Raw genomic sequence first — 22468 nt, forward strand, 5'->3', positions numbered from 1 at the left:
GAGAGAGAGAGAGAGGAGAGAGAGAGAGAGAGAGAGAGAGAGAGAGAGAGAGAGAGAGAGACAGAGAGAGAGAGAGAGAGAGAGAGAGAGAGAGAGACAGGATACAGAGAGAGACAGGATGTATAGGGTGTGATATCATTAAACAAATCAGCCAGTCCTCCATGTCCTAATTGATACAGCAATAGAGATGCCAATGGTGGGGATATACACCAACCCTTCTCACTGTATATTTTCAGATCAGATTCATGGTGTTTAATAGTCAGAGTTGCAGATGTGATTGCAAGGTACAGTGAAAATCTTAGGCTTCGAACTAAGTGAACTAAGTGAAATAAAATAATGATAATGATACTTAAAATATAGAAATAGAAGGAGCACTGTATACACACACCACAACAACTGTAGTACTATATACACCCACACCACAACAACTGTAGTGCTATATACACCCACACCACAACAACTGTAGTACTATATACACCCACACCACAAAAACTGTAGTACTATATACACCCACACCACAACAACTGTAGTACTATATACACCACAACAACTGTAGTACTATATACACCCACACCACAACAACTGTAGTACTATATACACACACACCACAGCAACTGTAGTACTATATACACCCACACCACAAAAACTGTAGTACTATATACACCCACACCACAACAACTGTAGTGCTATATACACCCACACCACAACAACTGTAGTACTATATACACCCACACCACAACAACTGTAGTACTATATACACCCACACCACAACAACTGTAGTACTATATACACCACAACAACTGTAGTACTATATACACCCACACCACAACAACTGTAGTACTATATACACCCACACCATAACAACTGTAGTACTATATACACCACAACAACTGTAGTACTATATACACCCACACCACAACAACTGTAGTACTATATACACCCACACCATAACAACTGTAGTACTATATACACCCACACCACAACAACTGTAGTACTATATACACCCACACCATAACAACTGTAGTACTATATACACCCACACCACAACAACTGTAGTACTATATACACCACAACAACTGTAGTACTATATACACCACAACAACTGTAGTACTATATACACCACAACAACTGTAGTACTATATACACCCACACCACAACAACTGTAGTACTATATACACCACAACAACTGTAGTACTATATACACCCACACCATAACAACTGTAGTACTATATACACCACAACAACTGTAGTACTATATACACCACAACAACTGTAGTACTATATACACCCACACCATAACAACTGTAGTACTATATACACCACAACAACTGTAGTACTATATACACCCACACCACAAAGACTGTAGTACTATATACATCCACACCACAACAACTGTAGTACTATATACACCCACACCATAACAACTGTAGTACTATATACACCACAACAACTGTAGTACTATATACACCACAACAACTGTAGTACTATATACACCACAACAACTGTAGTACTATATACACCATAACAACTGTAGTACTATATACACCCACACCATTACAACTGTAGTACTATATACACCCACACCACAACAACTGTAGTACTATATACACCACAACAACTGTAGTACTATATACACCCACACCACAACAACTGTAGTACTATATACACCACAACAACTGTAGTACTATATACACCACAACAACTGTAGTACTATATACACCACAACAACTGTAGTACTATATACACCATAACAACTGTAGTACTATATACACCACAACAACTGTAGTACTATATACACCATAACAACTGTAGTACCAGATATACTATAACAACTGTAGTACTATATACACCACAATAACTGTAGTACTATATACACCAAAACAACTGTAGTACCATATACATGTGCTTTACAGTAAAAAAAAAAACTAATAAAAACAATGAAAACAAACACAGAATTATTTACTACAGAATAAACATAAGAGGATAAAAAAAACGAAAGAATAACAATAAAAACTGAAAGACTAAAAAGCACCTTAAGCCAAAGTTAAAAAGGCTTGTTTTTAGATGGCTTTTAAAGATGTCCACAGTTTCGGCCCCCCTCAGGTTCTCTGGCAGGCTATTCCAGACACTGGGGTCATAGTAACTAAAGGCCGCCTCTCCATGCCTCTTAGACCTAGGCTTGAATAAATGAATAAATCAATGTCCAATGGGGTGGAGGCAGAATAAAGACTGTTGAAGGGGTGGGGTGGAGGCAGAGTAAAGACTGTTGAGGGGGTGGGGTGGAGGCAGAGTAAAGACTGTTGGGGGGGTGGGGTGGAGGCAGAGTAAAGACTGTTGGGGGGGTGGGGTGGAGGCAGAGTAAAGACTGTTGAAGGGGGTGGGGTGGAGGCAGAGTAAAGACTGTTGAGGGGGTGGGGTGGAGGCAGAGTAAAGACTGTTGGGGGGGTGGGGTGGAGGCGTCGTAAAGACTGTTGGGGGGGTGGGGTGGAGGCAGAGTAAAGACTGTTGAGGGGGTGGGGTGGAGGCAGAGTAAAGACTGTTGAGGGAGTGGGGTGGAGGGGTCGTAAAGACTGTTGAGGGGGTGGGGTGGAGGCAGAGTAAAGACTGTTGAGGGGGTGGGGTGGAGGCAGAGTAAAGACTGTTGAGGGGGTGGGGTGGAGGCAGAGTAAAGACTGTTGAGGGGGTGGGGTGGAGGCAGAGTAAAGACTGTTGAGGGGGTGGGGTGGAGGCAGAGTAAAGACTGTTGAGGGGGTGGGGTGGAGGCAGAGTAAAGACTGTTGAGGGGGTGGGGTGGAGGCAGAGTAAAGACTGTTGAGGGGTGGGGTGGAGGCAGTGTAAAGACTGTTGAGGGGGTGGGGTGGAGGCAGTGTAAAGACTGTTGAGGGTGTGGGGTGGAGGCAGAGTAAAGACTGTTGAGGGGGTGGGGTGGAGGCAGAGTAAAGACTGTTGAGGGGGTGGGGTGGAGGCAGAGTAAAGACTGTTGAGGGGGTGGGGTGGAGGCAGAGTAAAGACTGTTGAGGGGGTGGGGTGGAGGCAGTGTAAAGACTGTTGAGGGGGTGGGGTGGAGGCAGAGTAAAGACTGTTGAGGGGGTGGGGTGGAGGCAGAGTAAAGACTGTTGAGGGGGTGGGGTGGAGGCAGAGTAAAGACTGTTGAGGGGGTGGGGTGGGGTGGAGGCAGAGTAAAGACTGTTGAAGGGGTGGGGTGGAGGCAGAGTAAAGACTGTTGAAGGGGTGGGGTGGAGGCAGAGTAAAGACTGTTGAGGGGGTGGGTTGGGGTGGAGGCAGTGTAAAGACTGTTGAAGGGGGTGGGGTGGAGGCAGAGTAAAGACTGTTGAAGGGGTGGGGTGGAGGCAGAGTAAAGACTGTTGAGGGGGTGGGGTGGGTTGGAGGCAGAGTAAAGACTGTTGAAGGGGTGGAGTGGAGGCAGAGTAAAGACTGTTGAAGGGGTGGGGTGGAGGCAGAGTAAAGACTGTTGAGGGGGTGGGTTGGGGTGGAGGCAGTGTAAAGACTGTTGAAGGGGGTGGGGTGGAGGCAGAGTAAAGACTGTTGAAGGGGTGGGGTGGAGGCAGAGTAAAGACTGTTGAGGGGGTGGGGTGGAGGCAGAGTAAAGACTGTTGAGGGGGTGGGGTGGAGGCAGAGTAAAGACTGTTGAGGGGGTGGGGTGGGGTGGAGGCAGTGTAAAGACTGTTGAGGGGGTGGGGTGGGGTGGAGGCAGTGTAAAGACTGTTGAAGGGGGTGGGGTGGAGGCAGAGTAAAGACTGTTGAAGGGGTGGGGTGGAGGCAGAGTAAAGACTGTTGAAGGGGGTGGGGTGGAGGCAGTGTAAAGACTGTTGAAGGGGGTGGGGTGGAGGCAGAGTAAAGACTGTTGAGGGGGTGGGGTGGGGTGGAGGCAGAGTAAAGACTGTTGAGGGGGTGGGGTGGGGTGGAGGCAGAGTAAAGACTGTTGAAGGGGTGGGGTGGAGGCAGAGTAAAGACTGTTGAAGGGGTGGGGTGGAGGCAGAGTAAAGACTGTTGAGGGGGTGGGGTGGAGGCAGAGTAAAGACTGTTGAAGGGGGTGGGGTGGAGGCAGAGTAAAGACTGTTGAAGGGGTGGGGTGGAGGCAGAGTAAAGACTGTTGAGGGGGTGGTGTGGAGGCAGAGTAAAGACTGTTCAGGGGGTGGGGTGGGGTGGAGGCAGTGTAAAGACTGTTGAGGGGGTTGGGTGGGGTGGAATGACCATAGAGGGAGCAGCAGCATGACCACAGAGTGAAATAAAAACAATAAACATTTGAATCAAAAAATTAATAACAATAACATACATATTAACAACTGCAAACAGTGATGATTGGTGAGAAGGATTAAGAAGAGCTATATTTGTAGATATTCCACAAGGAGCTGTCAATGTATGGCTGGAATATTCTGGAGATTTGTATGAGGGAAAATAGTGTCTTCTTGACAGGCAGCAGTCAGACAGTGTTTTAATTATAAATGACTTAAACTCAACCAAGCACGATACCAGGAGACATCACTTAAAGGCTTTAACCATGTGGATTCTGCCCAATTTCCAAAATCGAAAACAAATTGTGAGTTAGTATAGCTGTTTTCTAATGGTTATATCATTTAGGGGTTTTACTAAAGTCCATTTAGTTGATCCACATACTTAGCTAGTTAGTGAATTAGTTAGTTAGTTAGTAAGTTGGTGTTTTGTTGATGGTGGTAGAAAACACAATCTCAGGAGCCGCTCCAGAATCAATTGGGTTGAGTTCTGGTGACTTAAGACGGCCATGGCATACGGTTTATATCATATTTATGCTCATCAAACCATTCAGTGACCACTCGTGCCCTGTGGATGGAGGCATTGTCATCCTATGGGGGCACAACCATGGTAGCCAACATAATGCCTGCTCAGTATATTTATACATGACCCTAAGCATGATGGGATGTGCATTGCTAATTTAGCTCAGGTACCACACCTGGTTGGAAGCACTTGCTTTCAATACACTTTGTATCCCTCACTTACATGTTTCCTTTACTCTGGAAGTAACCTGCAGTATCCACATAATTAACTTCCTGGATGCCTTAAGACTTCTGAGGACTTCTGAGGCCAGGTGGAGCTTGAGGTCAAAGGTTAGTAGAGTTTCTACACAGGAACCATCTGGGTATTCAGGCTACGGGTTCCTATTGATCAGAGAGGCAACACGTACTATTCTGCCTGGAGCCTGACAGACGTTATAAAGTCATGGAGGCAAAGGCAGAAACAAAAACTATGTCAGTCAGTCCGTCCCTCTGTCTCTTCATCTCTCTCTCTCACACACACACACACACACACACACACACACACACACACACACACACACACACACACACACATACACACACACACACACACACTCAAAAAGCATTCAAAATGTGTGACCCATATCCTCATCTAGGAAGAAAATGCCAAACATCCTGTCAGTCTGTCAGCTACCTCCCACCCCAAAGGACAGCCAGCCTCGCTCCCTGCCTTCCTGCTGATGTATAAATAAACGTTATTAAACTAGCTGCAGAACTAGCGCTGTCCCCACATACTAACAACATGGACTGTCCCCACATACTAACAACATGGACTGTCCCCACACACTAACAACATGGACTGTCCCCACATACTAACAACATGGACTGTCCCCACATACTAACAACATGGACTGTCCCCACATACTAACAACATGGACTGTCCCCACATACTAACAACATGGACTGTCCCCACATACTAACAACATGGACTGTCCCCAAATACTAACAACATGGACTGTCCCCACATACTAACAACATGGACTGTCCCCACATACTAACAACATGGACTGTCCCCACACGCTAACAACATGGACAGTCCCCACATACTAACAACATGGACTGTCCCCACATACTAACAACATGGACTGTCCCCACATACTTACAACATGGACTGTCCCCACATACTAACAACATGGACTGTCCCCACATACTAACAACATGGACTGTCCCCACATACTAACAACATGGACTGTCCCCACATACTTACAAGATGGGCTGTCCCCACATACTTACAACATGGACTGTCCCCACATACTTACAACATGGGCTGTCCCCACATACTTACAACATGGGCTGTCCCCACATACTTACAACATGGACTGTCCCCACATACTAACAACATGGACTGTCCCCACATACTAACAACATGGACTGTCCCCACATACTAACACCATGGACTGTCCCCACATACTAACAACATGGACTGTCCCCACATACTTACAACATGGACTGTCCCCACATACTTACAACATGGACTCTCCCCACATACTAACAACATGGACTGTCCCCACATACTAACAACATGGACTGTCCCCACATACTAACAACATGGACTGTCCCCACATACTAACAACATGGACTGTCCCCACATACTAACAACATGGACTGTCCCCACATACTAACAACATGGACTGTCCCCACACACTAACAACATGGACTGTCCCCACATACTAATAACATGGACTGTCCCCACACACTAACAACATGGACTGTCCCCACATACTAACAACATGGACTGTCCCCACATACTAACAACATGGACTGTCCCCACATACTAACAACATGGACTGTCCCCACATACTTACAACATGGACTGTATTAAACTAGCTGCAGAACCAGCGCTGTCCCCACATACTAACAACATGGACTGTTTCCACATACTTACAACACAGACTTTATTAAACTAGCAGCAGAACCAGCGCTGTAAGAGTCCTATCACAATAAAGAACCAAGGCAAAGCAAGGCTTTTCACCCCATAACAACTAAACCGTTGTAGTGTTTTTTTGTTTTAATGAGAGGAAACTGAAGCCTTGTCCTATGTGTCAAGATAACTGCTTTCACCATACAGTGTTGCGGTAAAGGGTGTCCACATACAGAGGAAGAGCAGCCAACTGTAGCGGCTCAATACTGTTCTCTTCAAGTGATCCAACAGTGGTGGGTTCTCTCATACAGTCGGTGATGGTGTATATTATACTCCTATAACAGCCCACTACAGAGTACACTAAGCTCCTTGCATAACCTTGTTGTAGTGGTGTGCACTATTATTCTCAAGGTGTTTCCCATTTGGGCAACAGATAACATGATGATTCCAGCGTGAGAGATGGAACCCCCCCTCCCCCCCAAATATAAATATGTGAAGGGAGTAGGGTATGTACAGTGCTTTAGGAACGTTTTCAGACTCCAATCAAGTTGTAGAAACATCTCAAGGATGATCAATCAGCTCAATTTCCCGTCTCATAGCAAAGGGTCTGAATATTTATGTAAATAAGTTATTTCTGTTTTGTTTTCTCATGAATTAGGAAAAATGTCTAAAAACCTGTTTTTGCTTTGTCATTATGGGGTATTGTGTGTAGATTGATGAGGGGGGAAAAAAACAATTTAATCCATTTTAGAGTAAGGCTGTAACCTAACAAAATGTGGAAAAAGTAATGTGGTCTGAATACTTTCCAAAGGCACTGCACACACACGATGAAACAGTGTAGAAGTCCTGTTTCTTACCTTTCCAAAGTCCCGCACATCAAACAAGTCGAAGGCCTCAAAGAGTTCAGTCTTCTTCATGCCAAATGTCTCACAGCACGCAGCGAGGAACGTCCGGATGTTCCTCAAGCACAGGAACTACAAACGGAATAAAAGGGGACATGTTTTAGAGTATCAGGTGAGCCTTCGCTTCAGCAAACAAAGGAGAGGGAGGGCTGCTCAACAACAATGACAAAATTCATGAGAATGGCTTACCAAGAAAAAAAACGTCCAAAATAACTAATTTTGAGGTAAAGGCAGTTGGAACGCAAGAGGATAACAGGCAGAGGTTGATTTCTTATTGCTCTTATTGCTCACTTTTCTTACTGCTGACTTTAATCCATTGTACAGGATGTAAACAGGTGACTGAACCAGTCATGTTTTACTGTTAATTGAATGATAATATAACGTGATGACCATTCAGTCTCTACAGCAACAGTCACACAAAGTAACATTTGTACATTTTATTCAGATTTGCGTCATTGCATAGCTTGAGCTCATATGAAACGTGTATTTGTTCAAGTCTTGACAGAAATGTTAGCTGATTTGAGAAATACCCCATCGATTCAATGTTTTAGAAGCCATCCCACAGTCCTCAGACTGAAATTTCACTATTATTACTTCTCAACGCTGGTCCTGAACCGTTTGGTCCTGAACCGTTTGGTCCTGAACCGTTTGGTCCTGAACCGTTTGATCCTGAACCGTTTGGTCCTGAACCGTTTGGTCTAGAAACGTTTGGTCATGAACCGTTTGGTCCTGAACCGTTTGGTCATGAACCATTTGGTCTTGAACCATTTGGTCCTGAACCGTTTGCCACAAACTGTTTACATTGAACTACGTTCAAGAGCCAGAAGAGGTTCACATCTGGTTTACACTTCAACTTGGCTGCCACTCAAAACATTCTCATTCTCTTAGACAATACACATACTGCCATTGTTGTATATGCCAAAATCACAGTCACGTATAAACAGTCAAAGACCAGAAACTCTTTGTTGAGTTTGAAAATGGACGGAGCTATTGTCTGTCCAAAACTGCAGGCAGACATCCTGACAGAATCCTGACATAATCAAATAAGTAAAGACTCCCATCAAAACCTTTCTGCCTTGTGCGCATCCCACATGTAGGGTAATTAACCTAATGAAGATCAATAGACAGGCAGGGTCTCTTCCAAACCACATCAATCTCACAGCCACACATAAACAGAGTCAGCAGCCTCAAACCCTGCCACGAAACGTTGGCTGAATAAATGTTTTTCGAAAAACTAAAAAACGCTGACACGAATCACGACGGACACTATCTACGTCTTAGGATTTTGAAAAGCTGGGAGAGGTGTACACCACACTCAGTATCATCTAAACCTTTTTGATCAGAGTGCCGTGTCTGGGACAGATACAAACGAGGAGGCCCGTTTAAACATAATTGTCTGACATAAAACATGGTTGACACACAGTGGGTTAGCTACTCAGTGGGTTAGCTACTGAGTGGGTTAGCTACTCAGTGGGTTAGCTACTCAGTGGGTTAGCTACTACTCAGTGTGTTAGCTACTCAGTGGGTTAGCTACTCAGTGGGTTAGCTACTACTCAGTGGGTTAGCTACTCTGTGGGTTAGCTACTCAGTGGGTTAGCTACTCAGTGGGTTAGCTACTCAGTGGGTTAGCTACTACTCAGTGTGTTAGCTACTCAGTGGGTTAGCTACTCAGTGGGTTAGCTACTACTCTGTGGGTTAGCTACTCAGTGGGTTAGCTACTCAGTGGGTTAGCTACTCAGTGTGTTAGCTACTCAGTGGGTTAGCTACTCAGTGGGTTAGCTACTCAGTGGGTTAGCTACTCTGTGGGTTAGCTACTCAGTGGGTTAGCTACTCAGTGGGTTAGCTACTCAGTGTGTTAGCTACTCTGTGGGTTAGCTACTCAGTGGGTTAGCTACTCAGTGGGTTAGCTACTCAGTGGGTTAGCTACTCTGTGGGTTAGCTACTCTGTGATAAACCCTGGATGAAAGAGAGGATATTGTCCTCATTGACTGATTTATAGGAAGGAGGATGCTGATGGCACACCTCCGTCGTTACTGAAATATTCCCAACCAGGTCTGAACTGAAATGTTCCCTCATCTGTCACAAGACATTTTCGTCTGACCCCTCCTGTCTCAGCCTCCAGTATTTATGCTGCAGTAGTTTATGTGTCGGGGGGCTGGGGTCAGTTTGTTATATCTGGAGTACTTCTCCTGTCTTATCCGGTGTCCTGTGTGAATTTAAGTATGCTCTCTCTAATTCTCTCGTTCTCTCTTTCTTTCTCTCTCTCGGAGGACCTGAGCCCTAGGACCATGCCTCAGGACTACCTGACATGATGACTCCTTGCTGTCCCCAGTCCACCTGGCCGTGCTGCTGCTCCAGTTTCAACTGTTCTGCCTGCCGCTATGGAACCCTGACCTGTTGACTGGACATGCTACCTGTCCCAGACCTGCTGTTTTCAACTCTCTAGAGACAGCAGGAGTGGTCGAGATACTCTTAATGATCGGCTATGAAAAGCCAACTGACATTTACTCCTGAGGTGCTGACTTGCTGCACCCTCGACAACTACTGTGATTATTATTATTTGACCATACGGGTCATTTATGAACATTTGAACATCTTGGCCATGTTCTGTTATAATCTCCACCCGGCACAGCCAGAAGAGGACTGGCCACCCCTCATAGCCTGGTTCCTCTCTAGGTTTCTTCCTAGGTTTTGGCCTTTCTAGGGAGTTTTTCCTAGCCACCGTGCTTCTACACCTGCATTGCTTGCTGTTCGAGGTTTTAGGCTGGGTTTCGGTACAGTACTTTGAGATATCCGCTGATGTACGAAGGGCTATATAAATACATTTGATTTGATTCGATTAATGTCTGAGGAAATTCGATCGCAAGAATATTGCAAAATGATGGATTTAAGTCACTCGACATTGGATATCCCCAACGATCAATCAACACAGTAGAGCCTTCAGCTGCTGTAGTAACATTATAATCTGTGGTGTCCTGTTAAGGTATATGCTGATGGAGATGTTCTCCAACACAAGACTTCATCACAACAAGCTGTTAAAATGACATCAACAGGTTGTTAAAATGACATCAACAGGCTGTTAAAATGACATCAACAGGCTGTTAAAAATCAGTCCTCACAAACACTCCGTAATCAGCAGGACTTTAACAAGTAAGCAGGCTATAACCAGCTCTCTTTTGAAACCCTTCAGAGAGGGGGATACCTAGTCAGTTTTACAACTGAATGTGTTCAACGGAAATGGGTCTTTCGCATTTAACCCAACTCCTCTGAATCAGACAGGTGTGGGAGGGAGGGGGGGGGGGGCTGCATTAATCGATGTAGTTGCTGGGGATTAACTGCCTTCCTCAAGACCTAAACTGCAAATTTGCCAGCTTGGGGTTTTTGAACCAGCAACATTTGGGGTTGGTTGCTCACTTTTTTTTTGTCATTTAGTTTTGACTTAACAAGCAGGATTTCACAGGAAAAGCCGTTCTCTCTCTCATTTTTAAAACGCTGCAGCCGAGTCTGTGTGATGCTGTAACTCCACTAACAACAAAAGTACATGCAGCCAATGATGAATGGAGCCGAGTCTGTGTTACAGAACACTGGTACACTATTAAAATAAACTAACTGAATACAGGTCAAACAACCGAGAGAGGACATCTTTCTTTATTCATAACATCTCGTCACATATTTAGCTATACTCCGTAACTGTGGCACGGAATCAGAGCTGTCTGTGAAGACGACGATGGGAACAAACATCAAATATGAAATTCTGTTCCACCCAAATCTTATTATGCATTACAGACGAGTTCACAAGAAAGGCCTTGGACTAGAAAACCTCAGATAAGTCTGACAGAGAGACAAGTAGAGAGGCAGACAGACATGTAGACAGACAGGCAGAGAGACAGGCAGAGAGACAGGCAGAGAGACAGGCAGACAGGCAGGCAGACAGACAGACAGACAGACAGACAGGCAGGCAGGCAGGCAGGCAGGCAGGCAGGCAGGCAGGCAGACAGACAGACAGACAGACAGACAGACAGACAGACAGACAGACAGAGATTCAAAGAGGCAGGCAGACAGACAGAGAGACAGGCAGACATGCAGACAGACAGAGAGGCAGGCAGACAGACAGAGAGGCAGAGAGGACAGGCAACTAGTAAATAACGTTGAATGTTTATACTTGTATGCATGGCGTTTTAATCTGAGCAACACATCCTGGAGACGGCCGCCGGGGTCTTCTGAGCGACCCTGCAACCAGCTTCGGTATCTGAAGGATACAGCAGTCTCACAGATAGGCATCTGAAACCCACTAACTCTGTAGCACTGGGCTCAATGGGCTGAAACACACTAACTCTGTACCACTGAGCTCAATGGGCTGAGACCCACTAACTCTGTAGCACTGGGCTCAATGGGCTGAAACCCACTAACTCTGTACCACTGGGCTGAAACCCACTAACTCTGTACCACTGGGCTCAATGGGCTGAGACCCACTAACTCTGTAGCACTGGGCTCAATGGGCTGAAACCCACTAACTCTGTACCACTGGGCTCAATGGGCTGAGACCCACTAACTCCGTAGTACTGGGCTCAATGGGCTGAAACCCACTAACGACGTATCACTGGGGTGAAGCAGGCTGGGTGCAGGGAGTCAAGAAGGGAACAGTTCTAAGGGCCTCCCAGGTGGCGCAGTATTCAAGGGCACTGCATCTCAGTGCTAGCTGTGCCACCAGAGGCTCGCGCCCAGGCTCTGTCGCAGCCGGCCGCGACTGGGAGGTCTGTGGGGCGACGCACAATTGGCCTAGCGTCGTCCGGGTTAGGGAGGGTTTGGCCGGTAGGGATGTCCTTGTCTCATCGCGCACCAGCAACTCCTGTGGCGGGCCGGGTGCAGTGCACGCTAACCAGGTCGCCAGGTGCACGGTGTTTCCTCCGACACATTGGTGCGGCTGGCTTCCGGGTTGGATGCGCGCTGTGTTAAGAAGCAGTGCGGCTTGGTTGGGTTGTGTATCGGAGGACGTCTCTCCCGAGCCCGTACGGGAGTTGTAGCGATGAGACAAGATAGTAACTACTAATAATTGGATACTACGAAATTGGGGAGAAAAAGGGGGTAAAATACATTTTTAAAAAGATTAAAAAGAAGAAGGAAACGGTTTTAACAAGTGGCAGGGAGTGTCCAGAGATGGTTTCACACATGGCTATTTTCTGCATTAGGAACTCTCATCTACACTACTGACTGGTGTGTGTAGATTCACACATCTCTCGTTATGGAATGACGATTCCACTTACTGTATCCTGTATCAGCGGAGAATGGAACCATGGGCTTGTGTTAGTGTGTGTGTGTGTGTGTGTGTGAGTGTGAGTGTGTGCAAGAGTGCATGTTTGTGTGTGTGTGTGTGTGTGTGTGTCCAAGCGTGCATTTGTGTGTGTGTGTGTGTGTGTGTGTGTGGGAGATGCTGTTTCCACTGTGATGCATCATGAGGTGGGAGATGCTGTTTCCACTGTGATGCATCATGAGGTGGGAGATGCTGTTTCCACTGTGATGCATCATGAGGTGGGAGATGCTGTTTCCACTGTGATGCATCATGAGGTGGGATATGCTGTTTCCACTGTGATGCATCATGAGGTGGGAGATGCTGTTTCCACTGTGATGCATCATGAGATGGGAGATGCTGTTTCCACTGTGATGTTAAACATCATGAGGTGGGAGATGCTGTTTCCACTGTGATGCATCATGAGGTGGGAGATGCTGTTTCCACTGTGATGTTAAACATCATGAGGTGGGAGATGCTGTTTCCACTGTGATGTTAAACAACATGAGGTGGGAGATGCTGTTTCCACTGTGATGTTGACGTGTATGACAATGTGAAAGGGCTGCAGGGAGGTCTTGAGCGTGTTTTGATGTGGGTACTCAAGCAGCCTGCCTTTTTAAATGTTTGCTGGAGTGTCTGTCAAAAGATGTCATTCTTTGTTGTGTATAATTATTTATCTCTACTGTACCATTTTGGAACGTCTAGATTCTGTAACACATTGCTTCAATCAAATATTCATTAATATTTCAATTGGTGTTTTGGTATTTACAGTCTTTATAACCCGTATTAGATGAGTCTTATTCCCACCTCCCACCTACTGTAGCCTTGCCTAGCCTAGCCTAGCCTAGCCTAGCCTAGCCTAGCCTAGCAGCTAATTACATCCCACTCTGTTTGGTTCTAGATCTCCCACAAGTCAACCTGAGTTAGACTCAACTCATCTCTTATTGGTTAATGAGTGTCAATTAACAGACAATAAGATGGCCGACTCTGTCACAGAGGAAGCAGAGGACTGCTGTCCAGGGATAGTGTTGGAGACCTGATAGACTTCTTTTCTTTCTGTTCCTCCAATCAAGTAAATCTGATACGCGTACAGAGAAGCCAGCCCAGCCAACAGGAAGAGAGAGCATCTGAAATTACCTATATTTATTTATTTATTTTATTTATCCGTTATTTTACCAGGTAAGTTGACTGAGAACACGTTCTCATTTGCAGCAACGACCTGGGGAATAGTTACAGGGGAGAGGAGGGGGATGAATGAGCCAATTGTAAACTGGGGATTATTAGGTGACCGTGATGGTTTGAGGGTCAGATTGGGAATTTAGCCAGGACACCGGGGTTAACCCCCCTACTCTTACGATAAGTGCCATGGGAGCTTTAATGACTTCAGAGAGTCAGGACACCCATTTAACGTCCCATCCGAAAGACGGCACCCTACACAGGGCATTGTCCCCAATCACTGCCCTGGGGTATTGGGATATTTTTTTTGACCAGAGGAAAGAGTGCCTCCTACTGGCCCTCCAACACCACTTCCAGCAGCATCTGGTCTCCCATCCAGGGACTGACCAGGACAACACTGCTTAGCTTCAGAAGCAAGCCAGCAGTGGTATGCAGGGTGGAATGCTGCTGGCAATATAGTGCACTACTTTTCTCTAGAGCCATACAGGCCTTGGTCAAAAGTAGTGTACTATGTGAGGAATAGGGTGCCATTTCAGACACACTCTGTGTGCTACTAGTCTGGAATTGAAACTGAAATGCTCCGTTTCACCACAGTATCAGGTTGTATTCCCGGCGGGCGTGCGACTGCTCGAAGCGGCACACATAGAAGAGAGAGATACAACACTGATTTAACTGTAGCGATGAATGACACAACCTCTGCATGCTCTCTCTCTCTCTGACGCACCTCCTGTGTCTTCTGGGTCTCTCTTGAGATTTGTGTGTCCGGCGTAAAGAAATGGCGTCATGTGAAACACTATAGGAGGAAGACAGCAGGCCATGGACCATGGGAATGTAAAACCTATAACAGCAGGCCACGGACCATGGGAATGTAAAGCCTATAACAGAAGGCCATGGACCATGGGAATGTAAAGCCTATAACAGAAGGCCATGGACCATGGGAATGTAAAGCCACGGACCATGGGAATGTAAAGCCTATAACAGCAGGCCATGGACCATGGGAATGTAAAGCCTATAACAGCAGGCCATGGACCATGGGAATGTAAAGCCACGGACCATGGGAATGTAAAGCCATGGACCATGGGAATGTAAAGCCTATAACAGAAAGCCATGGACCATGGGAATGTAAAGCCACGGACCATGGGAATGTAAAGCCATGGACCATGGGAATGTAAAGCCTATAACAGCAGGCCATGGACCATGGGAATGTAAAGCCTATAACAGCAGGCCACGGACCATGGGAATGTAAAGCCTAAAGCCTGTGTCACACAAAGTAATTTTGACACAGTTTTTGCATTGTGACATCATCATCTTTGCTGATGCACAAAGAAAGTCAAATGCAATTGAATTTGCAATCCAATCCTTTCATAAATTATTTGTTTATACAAAAGTGTGATAATTGTAATGTTGATATAGAAAAAATGCTGGCTGTACAATTTAGCTACCTAGCCAAAATGTTGCCTATTTGCCAACCATGTATACCAAGCTAGCTAGCCTACTTCCTGTGGAACTGGAGGGCGTGCAATTCAAATAAATAATTATAGAAATGGATATTAAACATTTAGGTACATACAAGGGTCTTATATCAGTTGAAAGCTTAAATTCTTGTTAATCTAACAGCACTGTCCGATTTACAGTAGCTATTACAGCAAAAACATGCCATGTGATTGGTTGAGGACGGCGCCCCACATCAAAATATTTTTCCACCGGCAAAGGTTTCATAAATTCACAAATAGCGATTAAATATTCACTTCCTTTGTGAAAATCTTCCTCTAATTTGTCATCCAAAGGGTCCCAGCTATAACATTTTGTTAGATAAAATCCTTCTTTATATCTCACTAAGTCAGTTTAGTTGGCGCCATCGATTTGAGTAATCCACTCGTTCAACATGCAGAGAAAGGAATCCGAAAATCAACTACTAAACTTTGTTTCAACAAGTGAAAATAAGTTTCTATTTATTCCTCAGATACCCTAAAATGTAATGAAATTATAATATTTCTTACGGAAAGAAGTATGTTCAATAGGAAACCAATTTTAGGTGCGTTTTGTCTTCATGGCGCGTAAAAACATGAATTTCCAAGACTGTGTCCTTCCACTAAAACTGTTATTTCTTATCCGTTTTGGAAGTTACAATACACCTTGAAGTTACAGTACACCTTGAACATAGACTGCTGACACCCAGTGGAAGCCATAGGAATTGCATCATGGGAGCTAGAATCGAGTATGCCCTTATACTTGCCATTGGAAGAGCCTGGTCTCTCAAAAAAATAATAATTCTGGTTGGTTTTTCTTTGGATTTTCTCCTACCATATCTATTGTCTTATACTCTCCTACATTACTTCAACATTTCTACAAACTTCAAAGTGTCTTTCCAATGGTACCAATTATGTGCATATTCTGGCTTCAGGGCCTGAGTAACAGGCAGTTTACTTTGGGCATGTCATTCAGGCGGAAATTGAGAAAAAAACGGGGCCTAGCCCTAAGAAGCTCTAGCTACCTAACCAAGCCTCCGACAAGCTAAGCTAGCTAGTGCAGTTTATGTTAGACAATTTCAGTTGAAACTGCATCGAGAAAGGTCTGGGTTCACTTTCTTTTAAAATTACTTTTATTGACTGCCGCACCATGTACAGTGCCTTGCGAAAGTATTCGGCCCCCTTGAACTTTGCGACCTTTTGCCACATTTCAGGCTTCAAACATAAAGATATAAAACTGTATTTTTTTGTGAAGAATCAACAACAAGTGGGACACAATCATGAAGTTTAACGACATTTATTGGATATTTCAAACTTTTTAACAAATCAAAAACTGAAAAAATTGGGCGTGCAAAATTATTCAGCCCCTTTACTTTCAGTGCAGCAAACTCTCTCCAGAAGTTCAGTGAGGATCTCTGAATGATCCAATGTTGACCTAAATGACTAATGATGATAAATACAATCCACCTGTGTGTAATCAAGTCTCCGTATAAATGCACCTGCACTGTGATAGTCTCAGAGGTCCGTTAAAAGCGCAGAGAGCATCATGAAGAACAAGGAACACACCAGGCAGGTCCGAGATACTGCTGTGAAGAAGTTTAAAGCCGGATTTGGATACAAAAAGATTTCCCAAGCTTTAAACATCCCAAGGAGCACTGTGCAAGCGATAATATTGAAATGGAAGGAGTATCAGACCACTGCAAATCTACCAAGACCTGGCCGTCCCTCTAAACTTTCAGCTCATACAAGGAGAAGACTGATCAGAGATGCAGCCAAGAGGCCCATGATCACTCTGGATGAACTGCAGAGATCTACAGCTGAGGTGGGAGACTCTGTCCATAGGACAACAATCAGTCGTATATTGCACAAATCTGGCCTTTATGGAAGAGTGGCAAGAAGAAAGCCATTTCTTAAAGATATCCATAAAAAGTGTTGTTTAAAGTTTGCCACAAGCCACCTGGGAGACACACCAAACATGTGGAAGAAGGTGCTCTGGTCAGATGAAACCAAAATTGAACTTTTTGGCAACAATGCAAAACGTTATGTTTGGCGTAAAAGCAACACAGCTCACACCATCCCCACTGTCAAACATGGTGGTGGCAGCATCATGGTTTGGGCCTGCTTTTCTTCAGCAGGGACAGGGAAGATGGTTCAAATTGATGGGAAGATGGATGGAGCCAAATACAGGACCATTCTGGAAGAAAACCTGATGGAGTCTGCAAAAGACCTGAGACTGGGACGGAGATTTGTCTTCCAACAAGACAATGATCCAAAACATAAAGCAAAATCTACAATGGAATGGTTCAATAATAAACATATCCAGGTGTTAGAATGGCCAAGTCAAAGTCCAGACCTGAATCCAATCGAGAATCTGTGGAAAGAACTGAAAACTGCTGTTCACAAATGCTCTCCATCCAACCTCACTGAGCTCGAGCTGTTTTGCAAGGAGGAATGGGAAAAAATGTCAGTCTCTCAATGTGCAAAACTGATAGAGACATACCCCAAGCGACTTACCACTGTAATCGCAGCAAAAGGTGGCGCTACAAAGTATTAACTTAAGGGGCTGAATAATTTTGCACGCCCAATTTTTCTGTTTTTGATTTGTTAAAAAAGTTTGAAATATCCAATAAATGTCGTTCCACTTTATGATTGTGTCCCACTTGTTGTTGATTCTTCACAAAAAAATACAGTTTTATATCTTTATGTTTGAAGCCTGAAATGTGGCAAAAGGTCGAAGTTCAAGGGGGCCGAATACTTTCGCAAGGCACTGTACATAAACCATGACTAGCCATGGCATCTAGAAGTTTTTCCCATTTCCATTTTGTCATGTCTCTTTTGACGTGGTTTGCAGCAGCACTGACAGCTATGTTGACAACCCACTGACAGCTATGTTGACAACCCACTGACAGCTGTGTTGACAACCCACTGACAGCTGTGTTGACATGACAACTTGGTCGGAGTTCCAAACAGAATGATATGTGATAGGACATTGCATACAGTCAGTTGCATGAAATATAATTTGTTTTTAGCTCTTGCGATGCAATGCAACCAAGTTGCAGGCAATTTTTTGAGAACCGAATGAGACGGCTCTTTTACGTGAATTGAGCCAAATGAGCCGACTCTTTTATGTGAAAGGAACCAAATGAGCCGACTCTTTTACGTGAATTGAGCCAAATGAGCCGACTCTTTTATGTGAAAGGAACCAAATGAGCCGACTCTTTTATGTGAATGGAACCAAATGAGCCGACTCTTTTATGTGAATGGAACCAAATGAGCCGACTCTTTTATGTGAAAGGAACCAAATGAGCCGACTCTTTTATGTGAATGGAACCAAATGAGCCGACTCTTTTATGTGAATGGAACCAAATGAGCCGACTCTTTTATGTGAAAGGAACCAAATGAGCCGACTCTTTTAAGTGAAAGGAACCAAATGAGCCGGCTTACCGAAAAGACTTGGAATGCCCATCACTAACACACTGAACAACCCAGATGCAACTTTATTGCAAGCAACATAAATTGCATCCAGCTTTGAGTAACATCGGCTTAATGACAGGGAAATAAATCACCAGGGTTCAACCTATCCCCTACAAAGTGCACTACTGTTGACCAGAGCCCCGTGGGCCTTGCCGTGCAGGACCCTATAGTTTCTGGTCAACATAAATCCAATACATTGGAAATACGGTACAATTTTTTGCGACGACATCCCAGCCCAGAGTTGAGGTACTGTAGGTGTCACAAGCATTGATGTGAGAGCTGGGACCTTTTCTCAGCTGTGTCATCGGGAAACCTGAGCTGGAGTGTAGGCGAATGAATATGTGCTGACCGCAGATCAACAGCTGTCCAGGTCCAGTTTAGGGTCAAAGGCAGCCAGGAGACAGACAGCTAAAAAAGCAGGATCCACAATCCAGAGATACACCCCCTCTGCTTGTACTGTTTCCATAAACCTCCTAGGCAGTGGACAGTATACTCTAGTCCACGATACTATACTATATACTCTACTATACTCTACCATACACTACTCTACTATATACTGCACTCTAATATACTACACTCTAGTCCACGATACTATACTATATACTCTACTATACTCTACCATACACAACTACATTATATACTGCACTCTAATATACTATACTCTAGTCCACGAGACTATACACACTACTGTACTACATACTCTACTATACTATACCATACACTACTCTATTATATACTGCACTCTAATATACTCCACTATACTATAATCTACTATACTCCACTCTACTATACTATACTCTAGTCCACGATACTATACACACTACTATACTATATACTCTACTATACTATACCATACACTACTCTATTATATGCTGCACTCTAATATACTCCACTATACTATAATCTACTATACATATTGTGGAGTATTGTATAGTAGAGTATACAGTATAGCATAGTAGAGTATAGTATAGTCCACTCTACTATACTATACTCTACTATGCTATACTGTATACTCTACTATACAATACTCCACAATATACTGTACACTAATATACTCCACTATACTATAATCTACTATATACCTTACTATACTCTGCTACTTTTAGTTAGTGTGTGTTTGCTGTCGCAAGAGAAGAAGTTGTGTGGCTGACAGACTTTCACATGATGTTCATAACTGAAGTGTGTGTGTTGTGATGTGCAACGCCTTTTCTGTGCCGCACTAGGACTACTTGTCATCCGAACTTTCACCCCGACTCTTTAATTCAACAATTTGTCTCTCCCTCCACCCTCTGCTCTGTCTCTCCCTCCACCCTCTGCTCTGTCTCTCCCTCCACCCTCTGCTCTGTCTCTCCCTCCACCCTCTGCTCTGTCTCTCTCCCCACCCTCTGCTCTGTCTCTCCCTCCACCCTCTGCTCTGTCTCTCTCTCCACCCTCTGCTCTGCCTCTCCCTCCACCCTCTGCTCTCTCCACCCTCTGCTCTGTCTCTCTCTCCACCCTCTGCTCTGTCTCTCCCTCCACCCTCTGCTCCACCCTCTGCTCTGTCTCTCCCTCCACCCTCTGCTCTGTCTCTCCTTCCACCCTCTGCTCTGTCTCTCTCCCTCCCTCCACCCTCTGCTCTGTCTCTCCCTCCACCCTCTGCTCTGTCTCTCCCTCCACACTCTGCTCTGTCTCTCCCTCCACCCTCTGCTCTGTCTCTCCCTCCACCCTCTGCTCCACCCTCTGCTCTGTCTCTCCCTCCACCCTCTGCTCTGTCTCTCCCTCCACCCTCTGCTCTGTCTCTCTCCCTCCACCCTCTGCTCTGTCTCTCCCTCCACCCTCTGCTCTGTCTCTCCCTCCACCCTCTGCTCTGTCTCTCCCTCCACCCTCTGCTCTGTCTCTCCCTCCACCCTCTGCTCTGTCTCTCCCTCCACCCTCTGCTCTGTCTCTCCCTCCACCCTCTGCTCTGTCTCTCTCTCCACCCTCTGCTCTGTCTCTCCCTCCACCCTCTGCTCTGTCTCTCTCTCCACCCTCTGCTCTGTCTCTCTCTCTACCCTCTGCTCTGTCTCTCCCTCCACCCTCTGCTCTGTCTCTCTCTCTACCCTATGCTCTGTCTCTCCCTCCACCCTCTGATCTGTCTCTCTCTCCACCCTCTGCTCTGTCTCTCCCTCCACTGTCTCTCCAGCGTATCTGCTCTCAGGAAGAGGCAAGACGTGTGATCGAGTGTCACCTCACTGGAGCGTAAATACTGGCTGTCTACCCCCTCGTCCTTTCCTCCCCCTCCCCCTCATCCTCCGCCTCCTCCCTTTCCTCCTCCTCCCCCTTCCACTCATCCAAATATCATAAATCGGGTTTCCAGCTGCAGAGGTCAACTGGTTTCTGACCCTGTGTTCGTGTGTGTCTGTACGTAATTATCACCACTCTTCTGCACCACAGGTATATATTTCTAGCTGTCTCTCTACACCGCAACCAAAGACAATGACGACAGACATACAGTATTTATAAAAAAGAGATGGGTTTGTACAGCAGTCATATCTATGTATCACCTCCACCTACTGTTACACGGCACGAGATGCATTATACAGACTCATCCTCACTTGCTGGAGAAACCTGATATGAAATATTGTTCATATGAACACCATTGAAACTCTAGGCTACACACTGCAAGGCTTCTCTAAAGTGCTCTTTGCTTTTAGTATTATCATCCCTGACTGACTGTTCCTATTACTTCTCTGTCTACTTTCAGCTGAATAGAAAATAATGGGCATTTAATTTGGCTCAAGGTTTTCAATGTTGTTGTTGTTGTTTTACCCACTGGTGAATGTACGGTGAAGTCTGCCTCTCTCTCTCTCTCTCTCTCTCTGATCAGTTTTGTCTTAGTTTTTTAAGTACATTTACAGTTTTTCTCAATTGCTAAAACACTAAAACCCATTGGCTAAACAAAGTTCTCAGTTGCCTGGACTCATTTAGCTAATTATGCAGTCTGTTGTCGATACCTTAAACCATTTCACATGGTAAAACACAATTTGCAGATCTCACTTAGACTTTTCAGCAAAACTCTAAACACATTCTCATTCTCAAAACACATTGTGCGCTCTAATGCACATGTCATCCATAATGGTAAACACAAGTGGCAACAATCAAATACAAATAGAGAACACATGTCATTGATTGAACACAACCACTCAAAATGGACTTAACCTGTTTCAAATGATGCGACACAACCAATATAAGCCAGTTCAGAGAGCAAACAGGTTGTTGAAGGTGGGAAGGAGAAAGTCTGAGAATGGATAGAAGAAACAATATGAGAGGACGAGTGTGTATGCGAGGTGGGCGATGAGGAGGAAGAGGAGGGGGAGGGCAAGAAAGAGGAAGAGGAGGAAGAAGAGGAAGAGGAAGACAAAGAGTGGAAATATCTGATGAAATTCGAGCAAAAGTTATAGACCATGTTCTTGTCCATGGACGATTTTCTGTATCCACCATAGTAAGGACATTCAGCGAAGAGAACA

General features: G+C 45.0%; 1 protein-coding gene across 2 annotated transcripts in view; it reads right to left on the bottom strand.

Moving 5' to 3' along the window:
* The window catches only part of LOC139366891 (guanine nucleotide exchange factor VAV3-like), a 191031-nt gene that overhangs the window by 151166 nt on the left and 17397 nt on the right, over nt 1–22468 (bottom strand). For both annotated transcript variants that reach the window (XR_011626812.1, XM_071104630.1), the window contains exon 2: nt 7533–7649. Coding sequence is in view for 1 of the 2 variants with exons in the window: in XM_071104630.1 (XP_070960731.1) it covers nt 7533–7649 (117 nt within the window). In the remaining variant the exon portion in view is untranslated. The remainder of the gene's footprint in view (nt 1–7532; nt 7650–22468) is intronic.

Source organism: Oncorhynchus clarkii, chromosome 15 (genome assembly GCF_045791955.1).
Source record: "Oncorhynchus clarkii lewisi isolate Uvic-CL-2024 chromosome 15, UVic_Ocla_1.0, whole genome shotgun sequence".
Taxonomy (NCBI): domain Eukaryota; kingdom Metazoa; phylum Chordata; class Actinopteri; order Salmoniformes; family Salmonidae; genus Oncorhynchus; species Oncorhynchus clarkii.